The sequence below is a fragment of the Plecotus auritus genome (genome assembly GCF_963455305.1).
Source record: "Plecotus auritus genome assembly, chromosome: 9".
Classification (NCBI taxonomy): domain Eukaryota; kingdom Metazoa; phylum Chordata; class Mammalia; order Chiroptera; family Vespertilionidae; genus Plecotus; species Plecotus auritus.
In genome coordinates, this window is record NC_137783.1 from 27,669,468 (window position 1) to 27,688,019 (window position 18,552).

An 18,552-nucleotide genomic window follows, 5' to 3' on the forward strand; every position below is an offset into this window, starting at 1 on the left:
CTGAGAATCTGTATTATCCAAAGTGATTCATAGAATCCTAAACTCACTACAAATTATGAAATTTCATTGTGAGTTATTAAGATTGTTGATCAAGTTAGTAAATGAGTATGATTTCAAAATGCTAATTAAAGAGTCTCTTAGAAGGGCCAATAATCATCCACACTCTATCTTTTGTGGGATTTCCTATTTCTGGTCAACAAATTTGTTTATATTAACAGATCTGTTATTTGAGATGAATATCACTTTGAGAGGATATTATTTGGAGACCTAATCTCTCAAAAGAATTTCACCTCTCCTCAAAAACCTTTAGCTTTCTTTCCCACAGTGGAGAGCATATATAGCTAATTATACAGTAAAATAACTGCAATGGTTGATTAAATTATACTTGCATGTGTTATTTGGTTATTAATGGTCACTGGTAAGTAAAGAGGGTAAAAAAGTGGACTGTGTTACCAAATGCCCACCTCTACTTCATTGCTGGAAATTTCAAAACCTGTAGGTTGAGGTTCAGTTTCAACTCCACCAAGATCTGTTGAACTCATATGTCTGGGCTTGATATCCACGGTTTCTTTTTCCTAAAGTAATTAAAGCAACAAGCCATTGTAACCAAAAATAAATTAAAACACTTCGTCTAAAGAATATAAAATCAAAACTTGGGTGGATAAAATAGGGGAAGTAATCAAAGACTTCTTCAATGACCACGTAAGTCTCCTTTCTCCTCTCTTTCATCCTCAGGAAAGGCTGGACAATATTCCAACCTCTTCTGAGTTTGATATAAAGAGAATTTGAAAGATTACTTTCACCTTCCAAGATGTTTTACATATATTCTCTCATTTTACTTTCACTGTAACTCTTTTGTTTTATTATTAATTTCTTTATTGATTAAGATATCACATATTTGTCCTCATCCCCCCATTCCCATCCCAAACCCCTCCCCACGCATGCCCCCACCCCCCTGTTGTCCGTGACCACTGGTTAGGCTTATATGCATGCATACAAGTCTCATGGTAACTCTTGAATTAATTTGTCAGGAATCATTCCTACCTTCCAGATGAGGAAATAGAATATGACATGGCCAAAGTCCATACTAAGTTGGGATCTGAACTTTGATAACACAATTTTTAAAAACTAGAGTTTTGGAAATGAAACTATAGCATTACAGTAGAAAAGACCATATTGATAACTAAACCTTTTCTTGCTGCACACTGTTCATCCTACTTTCTGAGTCACAGGTTATGTTCTATTCCTAAACCTACTTAAGGATCTATAAAGAAGTATTAGATTACATTTTTAAACTTGAGAAATTTCGACCTGGGCCTTCTCATCACTACCATCAAAATCAAGTCAGCCCTGGCCAGTTTTTCTGTGATTAGAGCGTCGGCCTGCAGACCAAAGGGTCTCATGTTCCATTCCCAGTCAAGGGCACATATCTCAGTTACAGGTTCCTCAGCCCCAGTAGGGATGCAGGCAGAAGGCAACCAATCAATGTGTCTCTATCTCAAGCTGATGTTTCTCTCTCTTTCTCTCTCTCTCCTTCCCACTCTCTATTTATTAATGGAAAAAATAGCCTCGGGTGAGTATTAAAGAAATAGAACATATAAAGAAAATCAAAAGTCAAATACATCTCCATGTCAACTACCCATAACTATTAAACAAGATTCTGTTGAATAAAATGTGGGGATAATAGCATGTACTAACTTTCACTGAGGTAAAGACTGAACTGTGCTAATTGTTAAAAATGTTCTCAAGTTTCACAACTCTATTAAGAAGACAATATTATCTCTGAACCAATCAAAATGATAAATTCTAAAAATGCAAAATTCATGAAAAATAGCCAAATAATTTTTCAAACTCTGATTCCCCTCTGACATACTGGAAACTAACTTTTTTAACCTTTAAGGATTTAAACAATTCTGAAAATTTCTTTGTTCAATATTTTTTAAAAAGGCATAGAAAGGACAAGATTTTACTGACTGTTTTAGAAGCCTCTGATGTGATCCTTTTTTTCAATTGTTCAATTTCATTATCTTTTTGAGAGTTACTGGAGATGAGTGCTTTCAGCTGCTTTTCTAAAGCTGCAACCAGTTGATCCCGTTCTTCTCGCCACTTTTGAAGGTTGCTATCTTTCTCTGCCAGCTGTGCTGTCAGTGTTTCCTAACCAGAAATTAGAGAAAATGTTAAAGTATATCTTGATAAAAGCTGTATATGAGATAAAATATACACACCATGCTTGTAGAATGTACAGTTCAAAATGCAAAACAAGTTTCACAATACAGTAGGGATAGCCCTGTGGCAGTCAAAAGGAAGAAAATTTTAAGTTCTATATCTAGAAAGAAATGTTATTAGGTATTTTCCAAATTGCTAAATAAACTGAAAAAAAAAAAAAAAAGAACCTATGTGAACTTCAAGATAAAATGGGACAGAAGAGTCATCTTACTGTCATCCAAACCTATAGAAAAGTTTTGTAAGGGTTTATTTGAGCCAGCCTATTGAGGACATGCCCAGAAGCAAGATCTCAATGGACTGAGAAATGCTCAGGAGAACGGCAGTTTTGCAGTTCCTTTTATGCATTAGCCAAAGGAGAAAACATAAGGAAGGTTACATGAAATCTATTGTGGCCAATTAAGGAGGCAGGAGAAAGCAAAGCAGGGACATTTCTAGGATTAAATAAAAAGCAAAATGGAGAAACACTTCTTTTACAGTGGTAGGTACAGGAGTGTTAATAATGAACATATACAGAGATAGTAGGCAGGGAACAAGATAACAATGAGGGGTTCTGGGGTCTCTTGCTATGGTGTTCTTGTGTTCTGGTGCCTGCAGTTGTGCCTTCAAGGGTCTAGAAAAAGAGATGCAGAAGAACAATGGACAGAACTCACTTAGAGACTGACCTTTGCTAAGGAAGCTCTGGGCCTGTGACTTGACTACCTACCATGGCCTGTACAATTGGGAATTTGTGATCAGAGCATACTGTGTGGTCATTCTTAGTCACTGAGCTTGTCAGGCCTGCCATGTGCTCCTCCAGCCCCTACCCCAATCTGTCAGGTTTATTCTACAACCCTTTTTTATTCACAATAAAAACAGAAAAGCTGCCTTTAAAAAAAAAAAAGAAAGAAAACAACAAACCATGTACAGACAGATAAGAATCCCAGAGATAAACTTAACAAGCCAAAGAAAGCAGGTGAAATACACCAAAGAGAAAGTATAATTGCTACCAACCACTTCGTTTTGTTGCTTTAAACCACGCTCTCTGTCTTCAGCATATTTTTTCATCTCTTTGTTTCGTAGATTCTCAGATTCTTTAGCTTGAGTGATTAGTATCATTTTCTCATCTAACCATTTCTTTCTATCAGAGTTATATTTCTGTTCAGATTTCTATATATAAAAACAGTACAAATAACTATCAGATGCTTAGTCAAAAAATCTATTTTTATACCATTTTCATTAAACCCATCACTTTTTAACTTTTTAAAACCTTAAAAGTGTTTTTCTTTCAACAACAAGATCAGTTTATTTCAGATTATAAAATAAACATTGCTGGTTTGCTTTCCTAAACACTATTTCCCTTATAAACTTTAATTTGCTATGAAGTTCATTATTTAAAGACTTTAATCAGTGAGCATAAGAAGAAATAAACAATTTAAATTCCTGAAAAAGTTAGACACAAGTCTTCCTAAATGACAGGAAAAAATAAAAAAAAGACTTTGTGTGTGATGGTCTTTCCTTTTTTATTTTTTATTTTATTTTATTGTTGAGAGTATTACAGATGTCCCCATTTCCCCCCTTTGCCTCCCTCTACCCAATCCCAGGCCTTCACTTGTCTATTGTCTGTGTCCATGGGCTATGATTAATTTGTGCTTCTAAATCCCTTCACCTCTTTTAGCCATCCCTCCAACCTGCCTCCCATCTGGCAACCTTCAAAATGTTCTCTGTATATCTATGAGTATGGTTCTATTCTGCTTGGTCACTCATTAATTTCATGTAATACAGGTATAGTGGTGATGAAGTCCTTTAGTTTTTTCTTGTCTGGGGAGCTCTTTATCTGACCTTCCATTCTAAATGATAGCTTTGTGCCTTTGCTGGCAGCTCAGTGGTTAGAGTGTCAGCCTGCAAACCGGAGGGTCTTCGTTTCAATTCCTGGTCAAGAGCATGTACTTTTGGTTGCAAGTTCTTTCCCCAGCCTCGGTTGGGGCAGGTGTGAGAGACAACCAATCGACGTGTCTCTCTCACATCTATGTTTATGCTTCTGTTTCTCTCTCTCTCTTCCCACCCCCTCATTCTCTCTTGAAAAAAAAAAAAATCAATGGTAAAAAATATTCTCAGGTGAGAATTAACAAAAAAAAAATTAAATTAAATTAAAATAAATGATAGCTTTGTTAGGTAGAGTAATTTTGGTTGTAGGTCCTTGCTTTACATGTGATGGTCATTTCTAATAGTATGGGTCTAAAAATAAAATATTTCTGGGTACATAAGATGCCAATAAAAAATAACATGTGCAATAGAACAAACATTTATTAGTTTAAGGATCATTGAGAACGTCTGGACCAAGAATACAGTTGACCAGTAATTTTCAAACTGGGTTCAAAGGCATCTGATTTATACATTCAAAACCCAAGTAAACAAGAACAATAACACCACTTTAAAATAAACACCACTGTTTTTAGAACTATGGTAGTCCATTCCAGGATTATAAAGTTTATAATCTAAGATATGTGATTACATCATTTGAGAGCAACACAAACACACCAATACTCATTAATATAAACATTCTCTATATAGTTCATGTGTTTTTTTCAGAATTAATGATATATTTACTTGGGATTTTCACAATAGAAAGGGTAAATTCTAGAATATATAATTAACACTTACAAAAGAAAGTAGTAATTTTTTTGTATTTGTTCAGTACCCAATTACATACAGCCTGCACTTAAGAATATAATTTAAATTTAGCCAACTTTTCAAAATCATTATGTTTTCTTCAATCTTGAATCTAGTTATGAATGCAGCTCCTAATGTACAAAACTTTAAGCGGTGTTTGGTAAATCCCATTATGAACGTATTTCCCCTATTTGTTGTATTTCATACATAGTATGTTTGAGTTGAACATGGAAAAAAATATAAAACACCAAACAAAATATCTTCTATATAGTATGGTTTCAAATATATCCCAGTGTCCAGATATTTAACACTGTTCTTTTCCAACTCAATAATTACATATGTAAGTAATTACATATTTATAATAGTCAAAATAATTTTCGTAAAAGTCACCTTTTCCACAGCAGTATTTGATGAGTAAGAAATTCAAGAGTAAAAAAATAGGTAAGACATGGTGATTTAAGTATTAAATATGTAGAATATAAAACTGAAGACCCAACCACTGTATTTTCATTTGCAATTAGTTTGTATCTTGGGATTTTCTTCCCTGTGTCATTTCAATGCATAATGAAAAATTTATATGAATATATTAGTATCTCCTAGGAATTATTTTACCCGTACATGAAGCAACTATAAAATATTTACTGAATTCTCCTCTCATGAAAAATATAATGAACACACACATAGATAAAATCCTACTTGTAATTCATCTTGAAGTTTACTGAGCTTTTTAGCAAGCACATCTGTGTTATCCTCAAGTTCTTCATTTGACCTTTCATTATTTTTGGTTTCCAGATCTTTGCATTTTTCTTTCCATTTTTCTAATTCTGTTTGAAAACATAAAGTTATTTTTAAAAGCATGCAAAAGTTATACCATTTAGAGATACACATGGCATGGGATACAAATAAGAAAAAAGAACACAGATCAAGACAGAACTAGAACTACACTAAGAGCCTCACTTTTAAGCGTTCTTACCAAATTCTTAGAGAAGGGGAACTACTTGGGCACCCACTGAATAGTGTTCAAAGTATACGATATAAATTAAATGCATGTCAGTCTTAATTATATAGGAAACTTCAGATAATTCTCAAAAATTAAACTGTGATGGTATTCTGAGGGATGAAATCAGAGTATTTATACAAAGATAATACTAAGGGGAGGATCCAAGATGGCGGCGTAGGTAAACACCTAAACTGCTGCCTCGCACAACAATTTCAAAACTACAACTAAAAGACAAAACGTCCATCACCCAGAACCACGGGAAAGCTGGCTGAGTGGAAGTTCTACAACTAGAAGGAAAGAGAAAAGAGCAGTAAGACATGCACAAGCGCTGAAAAGCTAAGGTACGGAGGCGGCGAATCAGGCTGGCGGCGGGCGACTGGGTGCGCTGCTTTTTTCAACCCGAAGGGAGACAAGCTCCCAATTACTCCGAACTCCAGTTTCTGGGGAGACGCGGGGGACCCAAACTCCTATGGGGAGAAGCTGGACTGTCTGTTGTCAGAAAGTGAAGGTGGCTTGCTTGCAGGGCTGAGTGCAGGAATAATTGTTTACTGCGCTAGGGTGAAGGACTGAGAGTGATCTGAGAAGCAGAGCCGGCTTACTGGCAGCCATCGCTGTTTGCCACGCCCTAGCCTAGTGACGCCCTGAGACCCCGCCCTGCACAACCTACACACCCACCCAAGCTCTGTGCAGCGGCTTTAGCATATGAATGGCCTGCCCTATCGCAGCTTAACCTAGCAAACTTGCAGCCCGGGTCAGACAGCTCCAAAACCTCCAAACCCCAAGCAAAGAGAAGAAAACTGTAGTTCTCGCTGTAACTCCTGCTGGGTGGCCTCAGACAGTAGCTGACCTGCACCCCATTGGAGATCCAGAAGCCAGTGTACCTAGTGGTCAGTGTGAGACACCAGATTTCAACTCCTCACATCCATAAGTGACACATTCAAGAGGCAGACTCAGTGAGCACCAAAGCCCACTGAAACAAGTCCTGCACCATAAGCGTGTCTCCAGGGCAACAGTTCTTCCATTATAGACACAGCGGGTCCTCACAGCCAATTGGCCTGGAGGTCAATTCCTCCCAGTGTACCAACAGCAATCAAGGCTTAACTACAACAAGACTTTGCACTCAGCCCACAAAGGGGTGTACCAAGAGCGTCCACCTCAGGTGATTGGGGAGGCTGAGCTACTGGCCCCTATAGGTCACCTACCACACAAAGCCACTCCATCAACACAGGGAAGCAGCAAAATGCGGAGACAAAGAAACATGTCACGAATGAAAGAAATGGAGGAAAGCAAACTACTGGATGACACAGAGTTCAGAACCACATTTATAAGATTATTCAAGAATCTTCTAAACACCACTGAGGAACTTAGTGAGACCTTAAGGATCTTAATGAGAATGCCAAAAAAATGGATAAGGACCAGTCAGAAATTAAGCATACACTGTCTGAAATAAAGAATATACAGAAACTCAACTATAGATCAACGTACCCCAAGAATCAAACCAAAGATCTGAAATATAAGGAAACAAAAAACACCCAACCAGAAAAACAGAAAGAAAAAAGAATCCAAAAATATGAAGATAGTGTAAGGAGCCTCTGGGACAACTTTAAGCATACCAACATCCGAATTTTTGGGGTGCCAGAAGAAGAGAGAGAGCAAAATATTGAAAACGTAATAGAAGAAATAATGACCGAAAACTTTCCCTACCTGGTGAAAGAAATAGACTTACAAGTCCAGGAAGCACAGAGAACCCCAAACAAAAGGAATCCAAAGAGGACCACACCAAGACACATCATAATTAAAATGCTAAGGGCAAAAGACAAGGAGAGAATCTTGAAAGCAGCAAGAGAAAAACGGGTTACCTACAAGGGAGCACCCATACAACTGTCAGCTGATTTCTCGGCAGAAACTATGCAGGCCAGACGGGAGTGGCAAGAAATATTCAAAGTGATGAACAGCAGGAACCTACAACCAAGATTACTCTACCCAGCAAAGCTATCATTCAGAATTGAAGGTCAGATAAAGAGCTTCACAGACAAGAAAAAGCTAAAGGAATTCATCACCACCAAACCAGGATTATATGAAATGCTGAAGGGTATTCTTTAAGAAGAGGAAGAAGAAAAAGATAAAGATAAAAATTATGAACAACAAAATGACATCAAATACATACCTACCAACAAGTGAATCTAAAAATCAAGTGAATAAAAAATCTGAAGAACAAAATGGACTGGTGAATATACTAGAATCAGGGACATAGAAAGGGAGTGGACTGACAATTCTCAGGGGGTAGGGGGTGTGAGGGGTGCGGGAAGAGACTGGACAAAAATCTTACACCTATGAATGAAGACAGTGGCGGGGGGGTAAGGGCATGGGGTGGGGTGGGGAATCAGGTGGAGGGGAGCTATGGGAGGGAAAAAAGAGGAACACCTGTAATAATCTGAACAATAAAGATTTATCAAAGATAATACTAAGAGGTAGAAAGAGGTAAAACTTAGTTGAAAGTTTATTCTTAACGTCTGGGGAACATTGCAAGTTATGAGCATGTCCTTATTTCTTCTTTACTATGCACAATTTTACTTAGATAAAACTATTTTCATAACATTGGAAAATGGCAGTTGACAGGACATTCCAAAGACACACCAAATACATTTTCATTATGAATTATTATAAATACTATAATACTTTAAAAGGAAAGAAATCTAGGGAAATAAAGAAAATGCAAGAGTATGTCTTGAGATATTTAAGCAATATTGTTTTACCTGTAGCAAGCCTTTCAGCTTCCTCTAATTTAGCTTCAAGCACTTGATCTTGTTCTACCTGAGTTTGTTCTTGTTCTTCTAGTGTCATTCGCATGTGTTCAATTATTTTTTCTTTAACACTTAGATCTAAAAATGGTGAGTGAACATTTTAGAAATTACTAACATCTCCATCTAGATAGCCAATCTTTCTTGAGTTCTTCTAAAAACTAAAATACACTTTTATCAACTATAATAGAATGAGTTCCATATAAACAGAAACTGTCTTGTTTTCTGTTGTACCCTATATGCCCAGAACAGCACTGGCATATAAAGCACCAAATATATATCTAATGTGCAAATAGATGCTTGGATGATCGCAAGAATGAATGGATAGATGGCAAGAATGAGAAGCAGAGGCAAACAGAGTGAGTGGAAAGGGAAAAGTAAAACTATCTCTATATGCAGAAGACATGACCTTATATATAGAAAATCTTAAGGAATCCCCAAAAAGGAAAAAAAATAAAGAAAACTTTATTAAAGATCTTAAACTAGTTCAGCAAAATTGCAGGATACAAAATCAATATAATCAAATCAATTTTCTTTTTCTTTTTCTTAAAATATATTTTATTGATTTTTTACAGAGAGGAAGGGAGAGAGAGAGAGCTAGAAACATCAATGAGAGAGAAACATCGATCAGCTGCTTCCTGCACACTCCCTACTGTGTATGTGCCCGCAACTAAGGTACATGCCTTTGACCAGAATTGAACCTGGGACCCTTGAGTCCGCAGGCCGATGCTCTATCCACTGAGCCAAACCGGTTAGGGCTCAATTTTCTTTTTATACACTAGCAATGAGCAATCCAAAAATGGTATTAAGAAAATAATTACATTTTCAAAGGCATTATTAAGAATAATATACGTAGAAATAAATTAACAAAAATGTGCAAAACTTATACACTGAAAACTAAAAAACATCATTGAAAGGAATTCCAGAGGTCTAACCAAATGAAATGATATCCCACATTCATGACTAATACTGTTAGGTTGGCAATTTCCCCAAATAGATCCTCAGATTTGACAAAATCACCATCAAAATTCTAACTGGCTCTTTTGCAGAAAATGACAAGATGATACTAAAATTCAGGTAGAAATCCAAGGAACCCAAAATAGCCAAAACAATCTTGCAAAAGAACAAATATGAGAGCATTCACACTTTCCATTTCAAAACTTACATACAGAATAATACAGTGTGATACCAGCATAAGGATAGGCATACAGATGAATGAAACAAAATTAAGAGTACAAAAATTAACCCTTATATTGATAGTCAACTGATTTAAAGACAATGCAATGGAGAATAGAACAGTCCTTTCCACAAATGGTGCTTGGACAACTTGAGCTCCATATGCAAAAGAATTAACTTAAATACTTATCTCAAACAACACACAAAGTTATACTCAAATGGATCAAAGATCTAAAAATAAAAGAGCTAAAGCTATAAACTCTTAGATAACCTAGATGACTTTGAAATAGGCAATAGTTTCTTAGATATAACAAGCAATCAAAACAAAATAGGTAAACTGAACTTCCACCAAAATGAAAAACTTATATTCATCAAAGGACACTATCAAGTAATTGAAGAACAGCCCAAAGAACTAGAAAAAACATCTGCAAATCATTTATCTGATAAGGGCCTAGTATCCAGAATATATAAAGAATTCTTACAATTCCATAATAAAAAAGACAAGTAACCCAATTTTAAAATGGGCAAAGGACTTAACAAAAATTTGTCCAAATAAGATATACAAATGGCCAACAGATGAAAACTAGATTCTCAGTATTTAGTCATTAGGGAAATGCAAATCAATAACAATGGCATACTACCTTATACTCATCAGAATGTTAGGTTAAATAGTGTTCCCAAAATATTCATGTCCACCTACTATGAATATGACCTTATTTGGAAATAGGGAATTTGCAGATCAAATTAAGAATAAAAGTCATTCTGGATTAGGATGGGCCCCAAACCTAGTATGACCAGTGTACTTATATGAAGAGGAAATTTGGACAACACTAATAAGAAGACACCAATACAGACACACCATGTTAAAACAAAGGCAGACCGGAGTTATAATGACACAAACCAAGAAATACAAAGGATTGCCATTAACCACCAGAAACTAGGAAAGATTCTTTCCTAGAACCTTCAGAAGAAGCATTTCAATATCTTTATTTTAGATTTCTAGTTCTCGGGACTGTAGGAGAATAAGTTTTTTGTTATTTTAAGCTACCCAGTTTGTGGTACTTTGTTACAGCAGTCCTAGGGAACTAAGAAAGATAGCTATAACTTTAAAAATGAAAAATAACTAGTATTAGCAACATCATGAAGAAACTGGAGCCCTCATCTACTACTGGTAGGAACACAGAATAATACAGTCACTGTGGAAAATCTTGACAGTTCCTCAAAGAGTTAACCATATCATGATCCAGTAGTTCCACTCCTAAATAAATATTCCTAAGAGAATTGAAAATATATGTTCACCCAAACATTTGTACACAAATATTCATAAAAGCCAAGAAGTGGAAACAATCCAAATGCCTATCACTGATACATAAATAAAAAGTTATATACTCATACAATGTAATATTAGTTGGCCATAAATAAGAATGGAGTACTGGCACATACTACATATGGATAAAACTTGAGAACATGCTAAGTGAAAGAAGTCATACACTAAAAGCCACACCTTATATGACTCAACTTACAAGAAATGTCTACAACAGGCAAATCCAATAAAGACAGAAAGTAGATTAGTGATTGACAGGGACTGGCTAAGTAAGGGTAGGCAAATCCAATAAAGACAGAAAGTAAATTAGTGATAGACAGGGACTAGCTAAGTAAGGGTTTCTTTGGGGGGTGATGAAAATATTATGGAATTGACAGTGGCAGTGATTGTACAACCTTGTGAATATACTAAACCCATAAAAATGTTCACTTTTAAAGGGTAAATTTTATTATATATATGTTATATCTCAAAAAATTTTAAAACAAATATTAAGATAGCTAAGTGAATGGCATTCAGTATTTAAATAAAAGTCAGGAAAAGCCTCAAGAACTGAAAATGCAATTTTTTTTTTTATTTTGTTGATTTCAGAGAGGAAGGAAGAGGGAAAGAGAGATAGAAGCATCAATGACCAGAGAGAGTGTCACTGACCAGCTGCATCCTGCCCACCTCGTACTGGGGATTGAGCTCACAACCCGAGCATGAGCCCTGACCAGGAATCGAACCATTACCTCCTGGTTCATAGGTCGACACTCAACCACTGAACCGGGCTGAAAATGCAATTTTTTATTAACGGATGAGTAAGTGATAGGGAAGAAAGGAATCAGCATAATTTTACATACAGAAATTAAGGGATGGACAAAAGTAGATAAGAACTCTGTGCCAAAATGTGCATGAATAAAGGAAGTAGACTACAAAAAATGTGCTAATAATGAAGGCCAGCAATTTGAACACATAAGTGCACCGTGCCCCTGTGACATTCTTTTGAGTTAATAAAACTATTATAATAATCATACCCTGCATGTCTTTTCCCATACAAACATGTAAACCTAGTCTATGTAATTATCTACAAAGAAATTTTTATAACATTCCAAATTTTTTTTAAAAATCAATACAATTTGAGTTTAAAAAAAGCAAAATTCAGCACATACAATTTGAACCTAAAATTGTAAATGTTTCTTTTAAACTTTATAAAATTTTTTTTTAAATTTAAAGCTGTTTTACTTGAAGTATATTGTTTATATCATTTTGTCTAGAAATCTATTCCATTCATTGTGACCTTATTTTTCACAAAATGCTGGCCATTTCCTAGAGATCAATGTGCCTTTGACTGAATATTTCTTAATGTTTTAATTTTCAAGAATAAACTTCATACTGATAATTTACTCTTAGAATCAATCAATGCTTTCTCTTTTGACAGTGTTACAGCCTATGTTGCCCTTACTTTACTTTAGAATTTTCAAAGGAAAATCTTTAAACAAATTGGTATTGCAACTATTTTGTCAATCATTTTAGTACTAGAAGTAGAGGTTTGTTCCTGACCTTTGCACACTTTCTCATACTGCTGTATAGTTTCTTCCACTTTCTGATTACTTAACTGCTCCTGCAAAATGAAAGAATATGGATTAAATACAAATATAATAAACACACAAAAATATTTAATAGTGGGGCCTGAAAACAAGGTTTGAAATCTGTTTCCTATTGCCCTAGCCGGTTTGGCTCACTGGATAGAGCGTCGGCCTGGGGACTGAAGGGTCCCAGGTTCAATTCCGGTCAAGGGCATGTACCTTGGTTGCAGGCACATCCCCAGTAGGGGTGTGCAGGAGGCAGCTGATTGATGCTTCTCTCTCATCGATGTTTCTAACTCTCTATCCCTCTCCTTTCCTCTCTGTTAAAAAAGTGGATGAAATATATTTAAAAAAAAAAAAAAAGGAAAGAAATCTGTCTCCTGTAAAGCTGACTACTAGTCTTGCGCTTCCAAGTTTCTTACACCTTAGAGAAAAGGGCAAAGTGAGAGTAAAAAGAAAAAAATAGTAGTAAAAACTTTATACCTTCAATCTACCCCAAAGTTACTGCCCAGTCATTTTACTTAACATTTTACGTTATTGTGTTCTCTTATGCACCACAAAAAGCAAAAACGGAAATGGAGGTTTACTATGTAGTTAACAAAGGAGGAATAAGAAAAGTCATTAAAAAGTTCCATAGCAGTAAATTCAAAATGCAGAAAAATAGGATCCTCCATCCCCTCTATGTAGAAAGTAGATGGAAGGTTTGAAAAAAACCAAAGCCTTAAGAGCAAAGATTAAATTATTAGCACTAAAAATCCTCCAATTCCAGTTTTGTTTTAATATGTTTTTTTTATTGATAAAAATAAGAGGGAGAGAGATGGAAACATCAATGATGAGAGAAAATAATTGATCGGCTGCCTCCTGTACACCCCATACTGGGGATCCAGCCTGCAACCCAGGCATGTGCCCTGACCAGGAATGAGCTGTGACCACCTGATTCTCAACCACTAAGACACCGAAGCCGGACCAATTGCAGTTTTAACTTGTTAGGTAATCCAAACTCATTCCCTATCTCATCTAACTTCAGCACTATCTTCTTAGGTTATAAGTCTTAGAATGAATCATTACAGAACCTGGAGATCTCTGAATTGTATTATGAAAGTATAGATTGCTTTATTAAAATTGTATTCAGTTAAAAATTTAAATCACATGTTTATACATGAATATTCATTAGTTTGCTTCATTTAAAAGCAAGCGTGTAAAGACTACAATAACCTTTCTTTATTGCTGCCTTATCCAATTAATTGATGTCAAGTAAAATATAACCATTGCCGAAACCGGTTTGGCTCAGTGGATAGAGCGTCGGCCTGCGGACTGAAGGGTTCCGGGTTCGATTCCGGTCAAGGGCATGTACCTTGGTTGCGGGCACATCCCCAGTAGGGGGTGTGCAGGAGGCAGCTGATCGATGTTTCTCTCTCATCGATGTTTCTAGCTCTCTATCCCTCTCCCTTCCTCTCTGTAAAATATCAATAAAATATATTTTAAAAATAAATAAATAAATAAATAAAATATAACCATTTATAAAGAAATTCTGCTTAAGTGTCCTCTTTTTTTTTTTTTTTTTTTTAAATATATTTTATTGATATTTTACAGAGAGGAAGGGAGAGGGACAGAGAGCCAGAAACATCGATGAGAGAGAAACACCGATCAGCTGCCTCCTGCACACCTCCCAACGGGGATGTGCCCGCAACCAAGGCACATGCCCCTGACCGGAATCGAACCCGGGACCCTTCAGTCCGCAGGCCGACGCTGTATCCACTGAGCCAAACCGGTCTCGGCTTAAGTGTCCTCTTAAAAAAAATTTTTTTACAGGTCCTGAGCTTTTTCTTTTCACTTCTGGTTTTGAAATAACTTTAGATTTATAATAGAATTGCAAAAATAGCAAAGATTTCCTGTATAACATCCACTTAGCTTCCACTAATTTCAACATCTTCTATTACCATGGTATATTATTTTAAAATCAAGAAATTAACTAACATTGGACACAAACAAATGAGAAGTTGAGTCTCGAAAATGGAAACAATTATTTTTGTATGGACACGTTTCTCCAACAATGTTCTAGATCCCAATCACAATACAACGCCACATTTAGTCATCATGTCTCATTAGTATCCCATCTGTGATAGTTTCTCGGTAATACTTTAATGACCTTGACACTTTTTACTGGTCAGGTATTTAGTAGAACATCCTCAGTTTGGGTTTGTCTGATGTCTTCTCACAATTAGACTAAGTTAAAGGATTTGGAGGAAGAATACCACAGAAAAGATGTGCCCTTTTGGTCACATCAAATCAGGAAATACATGTTACCAATATGGCTTACCACTGGTGATTATATTCTTAAACACTTGGTTAAAGTTAAGGTATTTTCTGCCAGGTTTCCCTACTGAAAAATTACTATTTTTTCCTTCCCATACTGTAGGCATTAGAAGCAAATTACTATGACCTTATTTGATTTTAACCAATTTTTCAATTACAGAAAAGGCTAAAAGAGAATTTGGTATAAAAAACTGATTTTTTTTTAGACACTAAAATATGTAGACTCTACTTAAACCACCCTTTAAAAAAACTGATACCTTGAGTTGCTGAATGGTTCGCTGTTTCATATCCATTTCCTGAGAACACTGGTTTTTCTTTTTCTCCAGTTCATTCATTTTAATCCTCAGTAATTTTTCCTCATCACGCATTAGAGATACCTACAAAGTAATGATTATAAAACAAATTTTTAAATATTGTTTTTTGTTTAAAATTAATGGCCACTGGTTCAAAGATTCATGTCCTTAAAAACTCATTAAAAGGGCCACTGGGGGGGAAAAGGGAATTATCTGTAATACTTTCAACAATAAAGATAAATTTTTAAAAACATTAACAAATTAGATTCTGACATAGTATAAGATATGGCTTCAAATTATCAGGATATTTCCTAATACTCTAAAGGAGAATGCATATGAAGAAATAATTTTCTTCTTACATTTTAAGAATTTCAAACTCTTGTAAGTGTTCTCAAAAAAGAATCAACATAGCATCTTACATGCAACAGCAAAATCAATATCATGGAAAAAGTCAACAAAGACATTCTAGGGAGAAATTATTGGCTCACATTTCCAAGGTTTATTGTTATATAAGGAAAACTATCTTTACCATTTAAATTGGATACACAGCTTTCAAAGAGCCTACCTCTTTCTGTACTTGCTTTATCTGCTTTTTGGCATCAGTCAACTTCTCTTTCAGCTCAGCATTATCTTCTTCCTTCCTCTGAAGATCTACTTTCAGATTCTGGATAAGGGTAGAACTTGCAGAGAGCTCCTCTTTCAATCTATAAAACACAAACCACTTTTCTATAGAGACAAACCATTAATCACTTGGGATCATACTTGTGAGACAGTAACAATCTACAAAATTACATCTTTTCACAAATTTAGAACGTCCAAACCATGAATGAGTCCTTTAGAGAAAATTTCAGATTTTATAAAAAGATCTTTGCACATAACTTGGCTCCAACGATTTATATAAACGAAGTCCAAGTCTTCACTCATCTCAAATGCTATACTGTACCAGATTAAGTTATGACCACCTAAATTACTTAAAAGCTACATAACAAAATCAATAAAATGAATGCTTTGCATATTATAAATATTTAAATAATATTTAGCTTACTTTTCTATCTCTTGCCAGTTGGTTTCTTTTTCTTCTTCCTTTAATTGAAGGGAATGTTTTACAGCTTGCCAATTATTTGTTAACTCTGTGATTTCTTCTTTCAACTTGACTTCCCTTTCATTTAAATTTTTGATGTTTTTGATACAATCCTGATGATTTGCTTGAAATTCCTTTAGATTTTTTTCAAGCTCCAAGATGATAGATGCCTTTTCCAAAATTTCTTGTTCTAACTTGGTTGAATGACTACATTCAACTTTCTGAGTTCCTAACATGGCTTCAAGTTCATTTATTTTCACTTTATAGCAGGCAACCTCTTGTGTGAGTTCTGAGAGTGTTCTCTTTCCCTCATCTACTTGCTGTACTTGAACATTGAGACTAACATTTTTTTCTTGCAATTCTTCCTTCAGCTGCTGTATAAGACTTCCTTTTCCTTTTAGTATGTCATCTTGATTTTTATTTTCTGTTTTTAGTCTCTTGTTTTCATCCTCATAGCATTTTACTTCTGCTTGTAATTTTTCAATTTGTTGTTCCAGTTCCTGGATCTGATGACTTTTTTTGGAGGAGGCCTTTACAATCTCCTTACATTCTTCCCAAATGGCATCAATACTAGAGTGAAAAGAACTTTCCCTATTAGGTTTAACCTGCTTACTTATTAAATAATCATTATCCAAAGGGTGTAACTTTGTATGTGGCAAATCCTCCTCCTGAGAACCACATGAGAGATCCTGGAGATTGAGTAAATCTATATTTGAGATCTGAGAAAATGAATCAAGGGTTCGTAGTTCATCTATTTTTGCTTGCATTAATTTTATTTGTGAAACATTACGAGTGATGGTTCTTCTAGCCACTTCTATCTCCTCTGACAACTTCATGATCTTTTCCTCCTGTTCTTGATTTATACCTCTCTGCACTTGTAATTCAGAAATTGCATTGTCATAAGTTGCCTGAATTTGTTGGACATCTATACTTAAAGAAAAGCTCTTCTTAGAAAAAGAAAGCTCCTGCTGCAAACCAACTATCTGTTTACTTAATTCTGCTTTTTCTTCCTTTTCATTTCTAAGTTCATTCTCAACAATGAGTAATCTTGCTTTCAGCTCTTCGTTATCATTATTTTCTTGTACAACTCTAATATTTTCCTCATCTTCTGAAATGCTCTCTTGCATTTCTTCACTTTTCTTTTGGTCTTCAGTGACAGTTGGACTAATGTGTATAGGTCCTTTAAAAATAGGAAAATTGCTATTAATCTAGCAAACCTTAAACTAAAAAGTAAACAGATAAGCCAATATTCAAACATAGGAAAAATGAAAGCAAACTTTTAATGAAAAACACAAATAAGCTACTGAGTGAAAACACAAAAACAGGCTGCAAAACATACATGGTATAAGCCCATTTATGTAAAACCTACAGTTCTGTAAGTTAATGGAAAGAGTTAGCAAAGGAAGTAATACCAAATGACGATAGCTACCTGAGGATTACCATTTATACTTCCTTTTTATAACTCTCAGTATTATTTAAATTTCCCACCACAAATCTTTTTTTTTTTTAATATATTTTTATTGATTTCAGAGAGGAAAGGAGAGGGAGAGAGAGATAGAAACATCAGTAATAAGAATCAATGACTGGCTGCCTCCTGCACACCCCCTACTGGGAATCAAACCCACAACTGGGCATGTGCCCTTGACTGGAATCGAACCTGGGACCCTTCAGTATGCAGCCCATGCTCTATCCACTGAGCCAAACCTGATAGGGCCCATCACAAATCTGTTTTATCATTATAACATGGACAGAGGGAAGGAGATAAAGTACAGTTTTAAAGTATAATTATATGAGAGAGCTACTAAATTAGTGATTTGAAAACTGAGTACCTTAAATTTTCATGGCTAAAATTAGGAAAAAGATGGTTGAAATTCTGAGAATTCTAATGTAGCTTTACCCTTCATTAGCTATATAACCATCAATAAACTGACTGCTTCCTCAAGTGGAAATACTACGACCACTACCACATATTTGAGTTATTGTGAAGATCAAGGTAACAAATGTGCTTAGAACACTGTGCTTGGGATGCAGTTAGCTATTATTAAAGTCTGAAAAATTAATCGAGTTCAGCTAATTAAAGCTGAATAAAAGTTTTCATTTTCCAGGCTCAATATCTACATT

The 18,552-nt window shown here is 35.3% G+C and overlaps 1 protein-coding gene across 1 annotated transcript in view; it reads right to left on the bottom strand.

Moving 5' to 3' along the window:
* The window catches only part of KIF20B (kinesin family member 20B), a 78,058-nt gene that overhangs the window by 13,219 nt on the left and 46,287 nt on the right, over window positions 1-18,552 (bottom strand). Inside the window, exons 21-29 of the mRNA XM_080687921.1 lie at window positions 16,396-17,611; window positions 15,916-16,054; window positions 15,315-15,434; window positions 12,716-12,776; window positions 8,632-8,757; window positions 5,572-5,699; window positions 3,217-3,372; window positions 1,975-2,154; window positions 465-575 (exon numbers count right to left, since the gene is read on the bottom strand). Coding sequence (XP_080544047.1) covers window positions 465-575; window positions 1,975-2,154; window positions 3,217-3,372; window positions 5,572-5,699; window positions 8,632-8,757; window positions 12,716-12,776; window positions 15,315-15,434; window positions 15,916-16,054; window positions 16,396-17,611 — 2,237 coding nt within the window. The remainder of the gene's footprint in view (window positions 1-464; window positions 576-1,974; window positions 2,155-3,216; window positions 3,373-5,571; window positions 5,700-8,631; window positions 8,758-12,715; window positions 12,777-15,314; window positions 15,435-15,915; window positions 16,055-16,395; window positions 17,612-18,552) is intronic.